This window comes from Amphiura filiformis, chromosome 6 (assembly GCF_039555335.1).
Source record: "Amphiura filiformis chromosome 6, Afil_fr2py, whole genome shotgun sequence".
In the NCBI taxonomy this organism is placed as follows: Eukaryota; Metazoa; Echinodermata; class Ophiuroidea; order Amphilepidida; family Amphiuridae; genus Amphiura; species Amphiura filiformis.
The window spans coordinates 76,750,100-76,763,056 of record NC_092633.1 but is presented as its reverse complement, the minus strand read 5'-3'; the positions used below and the strand labels follow the sequence as shown (position 1 = coordinate 76,763,056).

The 12,957-nt window shown below is 37.0% G+C and overlaps 1 protein-coding gene across 1 annotated transcript; it reads right to left on the bottom strand.

Moving 5' to 3' along the window:
- Positions 1–2,682: 2,682 nt before the first annotated feature.
- LOC140154776 (craniofacial development protein 2-like) lies at positions 2,683–8,526 on the bottom strand. Its single transcript, XM_072177343.1, has 2 exons — positions 7,735–8,526; positions 2,683–2,694 (listed from the first exon to the last, which is right to left on the bottom strand). Exons 1-2 carry the CDS (start codon positions 8,524–8,526, stop codon positions 2,683–2,685), a joined length of 804 nt encoding a protein of 267 aa, XP_072033444.1.
- Positions 8,527–12,957: the final 4,431 nt, after the last annotated feature.

The following is a 12,957-nucleotide window of genomic DNA, read 5'->3' as shown; positions in this document are numbered from 1 at the left end:
TTATTGTTCTCAAATATACAAATTCGATTAAATAAATAAGGGTATCTTAATCGGGTAGTTTCAGCTGATCACACTTTAGCTGATCACACTAAAAATTGATCGATTAACAACAGATAAATAAGTACCTTATTTCCCCCCAAACGTATCCGGATGGATTGCTGAATACATCAACCGCCTGTTTCATTCTAGTAATGTCTAAAGACTTATTTATTTAACAAAGCATGATTATACAAAACATAACTGATGTAAAATGTATGTATGTATGTATTTTAATGTTTAATTGTACTTGTACTTATATGTATTAAGTATGTTAATGTTTAATTGTACTTATTTGTTTTTCATGTCTGCGCCTCGGAATAGTTCTACTAGATTGATGGCGCATTACAAATTCTCAATTTATCAAGCAAAATCCTTGTTAATATACTTCAGATCGTTTATTTATTTGAAAATCCCAGCTAAAGGTAGTGCACAGGAGTGGACGTCATACGCCAAGTGACTCTAGAATCCCTATAAAATAAGGTTAAGGGGGTACTACACCCCTCGATAAATTTGTGTCTATTTTTGCATTTTTCTCAAAAACTAATAACATAGCGGTAAAAAAAGTTACGGGGGCAAGGAATCCAATTACTACACTGGAATTTCAGTGACCCATGACAAGCGGTTCGTTATTTATGATAAGAAAAGAGGTACCGCTAGGATGTACCTCATTGCCAATCATATAATACTGAACCGCTTGCCTTGAGTCACTGAAATGTCAGTATAGTAATTGGATTCCTTGCCCCAATAATATACATAACTTTTGTTACCAGTGTGTTATTACTTTTTGAGAAAAATGAAAAAATAGTGACAAATTTACCAAAGGGTAGTACCCCCTTAATTTTGATACTATTTATTGCACTTGCTAAGGAAGCCTGGTTACCTTTTTGAAATAGCCGAGTGGGTGGGTTTTCAATGAAATATTGTTGTGTCAATACTGATGCATCCTATGCATAAAGGAATATATGATCAACTGTACATCATATTATATAACAATTTGTGATACTCAATCGCGGCGCAATTTTTCTGGTTTAGAAGGCAGAGTATTTTAATTTTATAATAGCCTAAATTGTTTTTGAATTTAGTGAAAATGAAGACCGAAAAATGATGAAAATTTTATGTAAAATTACATAGAACCCCGCTAAAGATTACTGTTTCGTTTCGTTTTTATGGTAATTTTTATTTTCTGAAATTTGACTTACGGGTTCTTAGTATAAAAACACCTTCTTTCCACATTATTCCTCGACAAAAAAGGTTTTCCCGGTTTTCACTTTTCAAACTGGGGGACACTAGCATTTTGACATTATTCAAACAGTAAAACCTACAAACAAGCTTCATACGAGACATCAAAAGACTCGGAAACGGATAAACGAAAAATTACTGATATTTGGAGAAAGAAAGATTTTGATGATGAAGTCGCGTTGATATTTGGCATTTATATAAAAGAAGGTTATCACAACAAAATTCTTAATGATATTAGTAAATTGACTCCTGTTCTTTATATTTATTTTAAGTTCACGTATCGTGCAGCTTTTAAATGGTCATGCTCCGTTCATGTCTCTTTTTCTCCTTTACAATTGGCTGCTGCTAGTTTGATATGGTCTTTATGGTGACAATTACGACGTGATGATATACATGTAGACCCGAATCGAGAAAGTGGTATATACCACAAAAATATTACTAAGCCAATTTTCTATGACACAATATTTATAATCAATATATATATGCATTAATAATTTAATTCATTTTCTGAATATTGGCAGGTTATACATACAGATTCTATTTTTTATAGCACAGGTGCCAATAATGCGCCACCTGTCTCTTGTGTTTTAATATTGTGGTATTCTGCTTGGAAATTTATTCAATCACAATATGAGTAGTATAATAATTTAAATTATGAGGTTAAATGACAATTGGCATCTATGGGATTTATTGAAGAGTGCTTTTGGCAAGTCTTGATTAACTGTCATCATTTGAAGTACGTCTCAGAAAGTAATAACAGAAATTAGAAAGGTTTGTTATCGGTTCATTTACTTTTTTTAGAAATATAAAGTTTAATTTTCTTTATACCTATGTGGATACTTACAAAAGTGCTTACGGATTGGATTATCGTAAGGGCAGTTCCGACGTTGCGGACGTACATTTCACAGACTTTGAGGACCCAGATCTTCTAAACTGGAATGACCAAATTAACAAAATCTGTAAAACTGTTTCTAAACGTCTGTTGCGCAGACTCAGAAAGGTTTTACCTCAAAAAACCCTCAATCTCCTGTATAAAGCTCTTATTTTACCTCACATGGACTATTGCGACTCAGTGTGGGGAAATGCTGGTAAGACCCTACTGAAAACGCTTGACAGGTTACAAAATACTGCTGGCAAAATGATTCTTGGTCTCCCACGCAGATACCCCACTGATGTTCTTCTAAATACCTTGATGTTGGACAAACTGATGATCGTCAGGGTGGTTGAAAGTGGCATTTTTGGTAAAGTACGTCCGCAACGTGGCATATTTGCCTATATCTTCAAAAAAATTATGTTAGATGAAATTCAATAGTAGATCAGTAAACTACATTCTATATCCTTCTATATGAGACATATGGACGATTTGAAACTTTTGCCAATTTTTGAAAGTGTTACGTAATTATACTAATTTGTTAACTGTGGTCAACAAAGAAGAAAATAGAATGTAAAAATATTAGGATACTAATTAACTTCTTTGATGGGTAAGACACACCTTTGAATGGTTGTCGACAAGATAAACGTTAAACCAAAAGCACTTATGAAAACAAAAAAGTGAATTGTGAAAATGATTGCAATTGATGCGCTTACTTAAAACCAAGTAAATCACGTGATAATTGCACACTGATATATTTTAATATGTCTCAAATTACTCCAAGACATGTTATAAGTTATATGGCTTAATGTTTATATGCATTGTAAAACTGCTAGTTGACATATCTTAGCCTTATTCACATACATTACAAGGTTATTTACATAATTTATGCACAAAATGTAGGAGAAACCAAACATTGCCTTAAACTTACACGATCAATTCGTGTGAATCAGTCTGATTAAAGCCATGTTATAACATTTCCATAAAAATAGATTTTTCTTATCTCTTTTTCTTTTCCATAAAATATTAGCTTTTACTGTCAGATATGACTCTTTTTAATTTTGAGCCGGACAACTGAGGTAAAGCTAAGAAAACTGAAATTAACTACCAACGCATATGTCGCCAATGCTTGTCACTCATTCGGTTGTGCTACTGTACGGTCGTTTGATGTGTGTGTACCATCCCTCACACCATGTACGTACTGTGATGTGTACATCGTGTACGCGTTCGACTAATATTTCCATTGTAATAATAAAACGACGGTTCCTACGTTTTATTCAAAATCGCGAATTTTGACAAAACTACAGCACCCAAAGCCTTGATTTTTGCAGGGCATGTTAGTTTAATAAAGTATATTATAATCAAGTAAAAACTGAATTTTGAAAAATATTGAGGGCGTCCTCCTCAGCAAATGTTATAATATGGCTTTAAACGGTTTCAAAGCAAAATCATTAACTTATCTACTTTGTCGCGGATCATGTTTAACTGAATGACAAAAAAAAACGTATATGGATTTTTGTTGTTAGATCTTCGCGTGATACGTCCATTCATTTCCCTACGACGTCCTTGTTATTCTTACTTAATGAACTAGTTAACGATTTATTTTGCATCTATATGTCATGGTAATGGCACACCCAGCAAACACAAAACGTTTTCGACATCATTCGCAAAAGGTTATAAAAGGTTGTCAGAAAACGTTTAAATGTCGGGTTATATAAAGGGTATATTAAGAGTATAAAACGTTTTCATAACCTTAAAAACATTTTTTGATAATCTACTGCTCAGCAAACAAAAATGTTTTACAGAAAACGTTTAAATGTCGGGTTATATAAAGGGTATAAAAACGTTTTAATAACATTCCAAAAACATTCTTGAAAACTTGATACAAAACATTCTAAACAGAATGTTATTTTGGGATTGAAAAAATATTTTGCGAAAAACGTTTGCCCAAAATATTTTCAATAACGTTTTAAAAACGTTTTCATTACCTTAATATAACCCGACATTTAAATGTTATTAAAAGGTTTTGTAAAAAACATTTTAAGAACATTTCTGTGTTTGCTGGGTTCAAACATTTTAACATAATGTTATTTAAGTATTGACACAATATTTGGCAAAAATGTTTGTAAAAAGTAGTTTACAATAACATTTTTGAAAACATTTAAAAATATTGTTGTAGTGTGTTTTCATAGAAAACGTTTTAAAACGTTATCATGACCTTTATATAACCCGACATTTTAATGTTATTAAAACGTTTTTACCTAAACCAAAAGCCAAAATATAACTTATTTAAAACGTTTTTAAAAACGTTTGTGTGTTTGCTGGGCAAGGACACGGTGGATCAGCTCATCTTTACGGGCTTCGGACTCGTGATCATAACTGTCCGGGTTCATTATTTTGTGCAATTCGGCACTTAATGTGTACCAGTTTATATTAGCGAGGTAATGTGAGATGTGTGGCGAATGCTCATCTTCATACACTGAGAAGAAATGTATGACCCAAACGCTACGAAGGAGAGATGGGCTTCCGGTCTGTAAACGCATGGGTCAACTTTAACCTATTTGAAGAAGGACGATGTCCAAAATATGCAAACTCGTGAAATCTGGCTGCATTTTTCGTGCAGTGAGGCATATGTAAACACGTTCTCTGTTCAAAACGGGATTTCATAGTAGATTTGAAATACAACAGAAACGTAGTATAGAATATACACTGACTGTGTATTGACTGACTGTCACTTAATGCTCTGCGTGCTAGTCCTTCGCTTCAACGGAAAAAGTTGAAGTTTTGAAATATTTTCTCAAAATATCAAGAGCTATCTTCAGAACTAGTGAACCAATACTAGGCTTGTTTGTACTCATTTTAATGCATTTTCCATGCTGATTCCAAATATGGTCATCAAAATTTACATTTCTTAAATTTTTGAATTTTTAAATTTTTTTTTAAACATGTCGTCTGCAGTCGACACCCGGGTGAAGAGAATTAATTATCGGGAAATGGTGTTGTTGGGTTAACAACTTAGTCTGCCCTAGTTTACCCCTAATACCAAAGTAGGTAATGGGAAGTGAATGGAGTATATTGATTTGATGGCTTGCACCCTTTCAATAGAATGAACGTGTTGACCATAATTTTCGTATCTTCTCATATATTTCAATTGATGGTAATCTTTTGGTGCCATTTTGATTATTTTTATTTTTAAAGAGTTTTAGCGTAATAAACGTATGATCCACTATATACACATAAGTGTAACTCCAAACACTATTATCTGCTTTGTTGAAAAGGTTCCAAAGGCATGAATTGTGTCATTAAATTACCATTTTTTTAAACAAAATTAAAGTATTTTTCATCGCGTGGGAAAGACCACTTGGGAAAGGGATGCAATTATAATTGTTTAATAGGGCATATTCGGGCTTTTTGTGATTTTTAGACATTTGCTGACTTAATTTAACTCGAGATATAATTTCGGTGTTATTTAACATTACTCTTATGAAAAAAAAAAATTTAGGGCATATTTTGACATTATAAAGCTAAACTTTAGCTGGTGAAACTCAAGGGTGCAACCCAGTAATCAGCCCCTATTGACTTTGTGTACAAACATGGTCCGGGAAAACGTCATTTTCTTGACTCCAGAGCGACTCGGTTCTTCAAAACTTACCCTTTCTGCAAATTGAAGGTTAGATGAAGACATCCATTGTAGAAATTACATATGGAGTATCTTTTGGTGCCATAGATCACCCTATAGCCCATACAACCTACGCCACCTCACGAATAGCATGGTGTTTCTGAAATGTAACACATTTTGAAAGTTTAGCCAAATCGTCATAAAATGTTGGATCCTGCTCATTTTTCACAGACAATCTATTTCCCAGGCCTAAATGAGGATTAAACATGACTCAGGGCCTAATAGTTGGGTTTTAAGCCTTTTCTATTTAATTACGTCGTGTTGCACGTTTCCTCGTTTGAAACACTGAATGATATTTTCCTCCCAGGGTGTAGGAGACTTGTATTTACTGGTGTGCACTCTAAAGGGAGGGTTGCTACTATACTATACGCTTAAGACTTTTCCCATTAAGAGAGCTCGATCTTCACCTGCACTTGTACAACTTCAAGACCACGTCGGCTCAACGGCTTCAGGTAGCAGGCCACATATATGGAGCAGTTGACTGGCCTCAATGTCATATTATCTTATCAACTTATCAAAATAGAGCTTCTTGCTCCATCTGTACAATCGGGAGTTACTATCGCTTTGCTAACCACATGCATGCAAATTACTGATTATACTTACAATATCTTATATTACATGTACATGCCAGTTTTGTTCGCATCTTTTTATTTGGAAAAAATCACGATTTGTACGAGTATGTTAAATACGACTTATGATATAGAATTGGTTGGTTAATGGCTGCATGATGCGCACTTCCAACCTTTGCTTTGCTCTCCTTATCTAACCCCTCTTTCTCCCTGCATGCCCTTGCCTTTCTCCCGCATGCTGCTTACCCTTTACTTTACTTTGATTTGCTATTCTTACTATACTTAAGGTTGTAGACGCAGGAGGCAATTACATCAGCCCTCCTGTTCCTAATCGCCTCTCTGTAGTTACCAACCCCCACGTTCTCGAAGATTGCATGTCAATCGCGGACCACCTGTTACGGCTTTGCCTTGCGGCCTAGTTAACAGACGGGGCTCTGTATGAGCATTTGGTTTGCTCATTTTGCAATGAGGTTCACCAGTTTGTTGTCTACTCCTACTGATCGTAGACATTTCCAAAGGGCCTCCCTCCATATGATGTCAAATGCTGCTGTGAAGTCTACAAATTTCCAGTGTATCGGAATGCGTCTTTCTTTTAACCTTTTTATAGATTTGGTGTACTGTAAATACCGCATCTGAGGTGCCTCTGGAACTCCTGAACCCACACTGTTCCTCTCTCAGATGGTTATCTACAGTCTGTTGTATTCGGTTAAGAACCAACCTACAGAATAATTTTCCCGGGATTGACAGGAGGGTAATAGCTCTGTAGTTGGCTGGGTCCAGTTTGTCGCCCTTTTTGTAGACAGGGGTTATTGTTGATGATCTTCAACAACATTTGTTTCAGCATGGATCCTCCTGCTTTCAACACTTCTGCTGAAATCGTATCCCAACCATACGCTTTGTTGTTTTTATGCTTTTTGATGGCCTCTTCAAATTCATCTATTGAAAAGGGCAAACTTGCTGTAGCAGGGTTGACAGGCTCCGGGGTGGAGTTAAGTATATTACAGTCTCTGGGGAATTCTGTATTCAGATGTTTACTGAAGTATTCTTCCTAGCACTTCATTACTTCCTCTGGGGCTGTTTTCAGTGAACCATTGTTGTCTTTGGCTGCAGTTTGAACTTTGGTTTTATCACCTGCTAGCTTTGTGACTTTCTTGAAGAGATCATGGCTTATGTTCTTTGCATGGGCTTCTTCCATTTCTTGAACGTCTTTTTCAAGAAGTCTTCTTTTCCACTGCTTCACTTGATATTTGACCCCTTTGTTCAGCTTCCGATAGCAGTTCTTGTTTGGAGCTGAGGGGTTGTTTAACATCAAGACTCTGGTGGCACATTTTCCTGACTTCTTCAGGCAATCCCTTCACTTGGCGAGCCCTCCTAATAGCAACTGACTCTTCAATAATTTTGTTTGTCGTGTCTCTGAACTTAGCCCACAGGCCTTCTTCTACATCAGTATCCTCCAGTTGAAGCAGGGGTTCAAAAGTACCACCAGTCTTGGCTCTGAACTCTTCTGCAATCAGGGGGTTGGTAAGTCTACTGACGTCATAGCTTTTTGGAGTTGTTTTCAGGCGTTTGGTTCTGACTGGTGCTGACACCACTTTAGCGATCATTAGATTGTGATCTGAGCCCACATCAGCTGAGCAGTATGATCGGTAATTCTGAGTTATGACGAAGTCAATCATATTTTTGTATTTCCCACAAGGTGAAGTCCGTGTTACTTTTCTACAGGCTTTATGCTGGAAGTGGGTGTTACAGACTGTCAACTTGTGGAGCATGCAGAATTCCAACAGTTTCTCCCCTCTGCTGTTGATCTTACCAATATCATACTTGCCCATTGCGGGGGTCCAATCTTTACTGTCAGAGCCTATTTTGGCGTTGAAATTCCCCATCAGGATAAGTTTCTCCCTCTTATTGACTTTCTGAAGGTGATGTTGTAGCCCATCATAAAATTCATCACTCTCTGCATCACTGTGCGTAGTGGTGGGGGCGTAAACATTAATGATGTTGAGTATTCCTTCCTTCATTTTGAACTTTGGTGTTAGGATTCTGGAAGAGACATATTCATAGCTGACAAGGCATTCAAGAAGTGGCTGTGATATTAGAAGCCCAACACCTTCTCTTAATTCCAATGCCATCTTTCCTACCTGCTAGAAGGATGGTGTATTCATCTTTGTTGATGAGTGTCTCGGATTCTGTCAGGTGTGTTTCGCAGAGTCCAAGGATGTCAAGACCAAATCTTCTAACCTCATCAAGGAGGATTTCCCAATGACCTTCCGTCCTAAGCGTCCTGACATTCCAGGTTCCTATATTTATACCACTGGAGCTCCTTTTCTTTGTAGGTTCCTCTACAGCAGTCTTTGTTAGAGTTGGCTGTTTTGTCACTATTGGCTTATTTGTCACAGTGCGGCTCCTTGTATTTCAGCTGTGGCTTTTGTCACATTTTGGCATTTTGTCCACTTCCGGCTACTTACGCTGATCCTGGTTGTCTTCCTTGTTTCTTCCTCTGGCTGTACCTGTGGAGATGGCAACCAATCATCCGACGGATTCTTAGCACCCCTGAAACTCTGTTGCCGACGAGCAGCCACCGGGACTCGGTGCCTTAACGGGGGTCAACTTTCATGGTAGCATTTTTTACTCGCTAGAGTGTTGACCTGCTTTACATACTGGGCACACGGCCAATGACTTCCCAGTCGGGTGAGTTGTTACATTACTTACATAGGGCCACCAGCCACGTGCCTTAAACATACACGTAAGGGCCCCTATGGGTTTGTTCGGTTTTCCTTCCCGTAAGCAATATTCTACAGCCTTCCAGACTGCTCCCGCAGCCATTCAGGCCATAGGCTATTGCCCCAGAGCCCCCGTCTGTTAACTGATTAACAATTGCTTAATTATCAAAAGTACAAGGTCATTGGCACCGATATAATAAACAAAACTGTATGAGACACGTTTGTTCTTCTAGGAATTCTTGATTGAAGATTTGCTTGTTTTATGTTTGCAGGCTAACCTTGCGCACTTTGACAGGTTGGATTCGGGGAATCTACACGAGCTTCTTAATTCGAATCAATTTACTACTGCTGAAATCCAGATCATCCTTAATAATGTTATAAATGTGATGCGATTAAGCAAAATCAGTCGGAACTCGGAAATATTGATTTTGAGATATAGCCAAACAAAGAAAATATTTCCTTTTGTTTCCTCTTGTTTTGGAAATTCTTTAATTGCTCATATCTTTGGAACTGATTGTTCGATTTCAATGGGTTTTTAAACAAAATCCAGCTTTGTAAATGTTTTCTACTATCCTGTAAGAATGTGAAAATTTAAAATATCCGAGTTCCGACTGATTTTGCTTGATCGCATCACAAATAATGATTGTAAACGGAAAAGAGCGGACGTTTACACAGATGCCCAGTAACAGTGCGAGTGTTGGAATATTTGGAAAACTCGTGAGGCTCACAACTACAACAACGGTGTTACAGGACGCAGTATCTTCTTTTTAACAGAATCGCCCCACAGAAAAGTATGTGCTGCAGAATAAATCAGTATAAATTCTTTGTAATAGATCCAGTCGCTACTTTATGGTGTATAATGACCCGCGATTGTATCCATTTCAAATCATTCATTCCTCCAAATATGATTAATTTATCCAATATTAATTGTTGTGCCAAGAGTTATTCGGGTTGGAGAAATTGGCTGTCATAGTACAGCGTACTACTGTTACATCAGGTGTGCAAGCTTATTGGTAAATCCGTCACCCTATCATCCTATCACGCAACACCGGTGCACTTATTTATACTCAATGCAAACCACATTGATGTGTATTAATACGACTCGTCACAACCGTGTAGAACGACCCCGTGTCACAAAAAAATCCGCGGTCGATGATACAGATTACATATCAATCATACTTATTAAATACTCATCGATTCTTATCAAGGAACTTGACATGTTCGTCACTTTTTGCCCTATAATTCAAAGTTGAGTTACACGGGATCATCCACTGAAAAAGAGACTGAGGTACTGGAGTGTTTTCTCTTAACTTTTTAAAGGGTAATTCAAGGTTTTCTCTGTCACTCATTGCATATGCTATGGCATAACATATGCCAACCCACAGCCCTACTTACCTGCCAATCTGCCCACATGTACCTAAAAATAGGGCCTGCTACAAGTTTAATTTGATCGTAAATTTATTATTAAATTATGTGCACGATATTGGGTATGGGTGCCCTTGTAGTGTACGTTTTCCAATCCCCTGAAGTGCAAGTCTGTTTTAGTCTTATTACAAATCTACTGTTAGAGGTTAATGACCGTGTAACAATTGCTTTGGTGGTACATGATTGTAGTAACATGTTACATAATAATTTTGTCTACTTCGGTCTAGCAATATTTATAGAGGGACGCAGCCCCAATCGATATTCTTAGCTCTGAAACAAACAAAATGTATATTTGTCCCATATATCCCGACTAGAATCATTTCATTTAAAACATATTCCATCAAGTTCTGGCAAATCTTTGAATATTTGCTATTGGGATACGTACAGCCTGAGGGAAATGTATGTATCTATTTATTTATATGACGTTTATTTAACCTAGGTCTAAAGCACAAGTTTTGATATTTTGTCAAAATACATGAATATAATGTCTTCTTTTCACGCCTTTAATTCTATCTACAGTATTAACGAATTTTCATGCGACGTGCAAATATGGTAGTTGCGAGTAATAGTATACAAATTATGCATAAATTTACATTTTACTAACTATTTTGTACATGATTAAGCACTAATCTAATTGGTCATTAGGAACTTTTTATTGTCTTACATAAAACACACAATGATGAATAAATGTGATAGAAATGCACTAGCCAAGTGATGCAATCCGATTCATAACTTTGCAATAGTTAACAGGTCATAGTTCCATTTGTGGAATGTTTAGGTTTCTCTCTTCACTTCTAGTTTTAGAACAATAGACTGATTAACATAAAATTTGCATATTTTGTGTTCTGAACAGCACTGATCTCCATGCCATACATTTGCGATGCTTGGTCTAGGTTATAGTTCTTCCTCATCTCTTGCAAATGCATCAATGTCATTAGCAAAAACGCGGCTGTTTGTCCATCCAAGGCATCTGAGTCAATCGGACATCCAACCATGTATCGTAAATATGGTAATATAATGATGTCTGCGGGCCCCCATTGCAATAATGATATCAACGACATCGACAGAAGACTCAACAGCTTCAAGCTTCTAGACGTTCAGTTGTCACCAACACCAAGGTAGAGCTGTAGTCAGGAGTCAACATGGACTCGTATTAACCCAGGAACTGACAACGGAAGCGACCGTGACCTACTGTTAATGAATTTCAAGCTTCATGAAAGAGAAGACCACGAAGACATGGAAAAAAAGACTAAATTTAATATTGAGCAGCTGAAGGACCTAACAAATTTGCCCCTTTTCTCCTCCTTGGTGCTGATGCAGTGGATCTTGACTCCATTCTTCAACGCAACACTGACTGATACAGCCAGCAAGATCATGGGCAAGCACCGCTATATTTAGAAGCACAGGGTCACATCATCCTTGACCTATGTGATGTGAGAAGGGGCCTGAAGAACAAAAGAGGTGAGCTTTGATGAGCAGCACATACAGAAAAGTGAACAACAAGATTCAAAAGAGCATGAAGAAAGCAAAGTAACGCTGGGTAGGGGACCAGAGTGAAGAGGTTGAGGATGGCCGGACCAAGAATTACAGTAAAAAGCCATAAAACCTAACAACAGATAAAACGGGAAATCTACCACAATCCAAGAAAAAGTTGGAAAATGTCGCACTGAAGAATAGGAGATTCACAGCAGATGGGCAGAATATAGCTGAGACTTGTATATACAACCATAATATCCATGGAGATCCAGCACTGCGGAGGTTAACGGGGAGGCGCCTGGAATGAACAATGTACTACCGGACTAGTGCAAGCATGGAGAGACTCCATCATTGATGTCCTTATAACAATCTGCAACATGATAGTGAGGTGAATAGACATGAACATATTTGATGCCCTGGATAAAGACACACGCTAAAATGTAAAATGCTCAATTGAAACTCTTCTTCGAGAAATTTGCACAATTCATTCAACAATAATTAGACTAGGTGTATCGTAAGGGTAAGTTATTGTCTGTTTTCTAATAGGCGACTTAATTATGCACAAATTAAAATTTAAAGTACACTAATGTGGGCATTTCAATTCCTGTTATGCCCTGTTGAATAAAATTATATGCAAAAATATGCACATTTTATGTTAATGAAGTCATATCTCTGGATCCATGTATGTAAAACTTGTAAAAAATACCTTTGAATATGCCTCGGATATTCAAGAGCAATATATATATATATGATCAAAAAATCCTATATCTACTTTAAATGTTGGTTTTTCGTTAAGTAAGCGGCTTTTTTGCCTATGTTCTGCAGCCCTCTCCCAGAAGAAATCATTTAAGTACAAGCATACACTTAGTCATGCTCCGTTTGCTGTTGATGTCAGTGTGCAGCATTTTGACAACAGAAAATGAAATATGGGGGCGGAAA

Excerpts from the sequence above, each read along its gene's own strand:
- LOC140154776 (XM_072177343.1), bottom strand. The coding sequence starts at position 8,526 with ATGGCATTGGAATTAAGAGAAGGTGTTGGGCTTCTAATATCACAGCCA.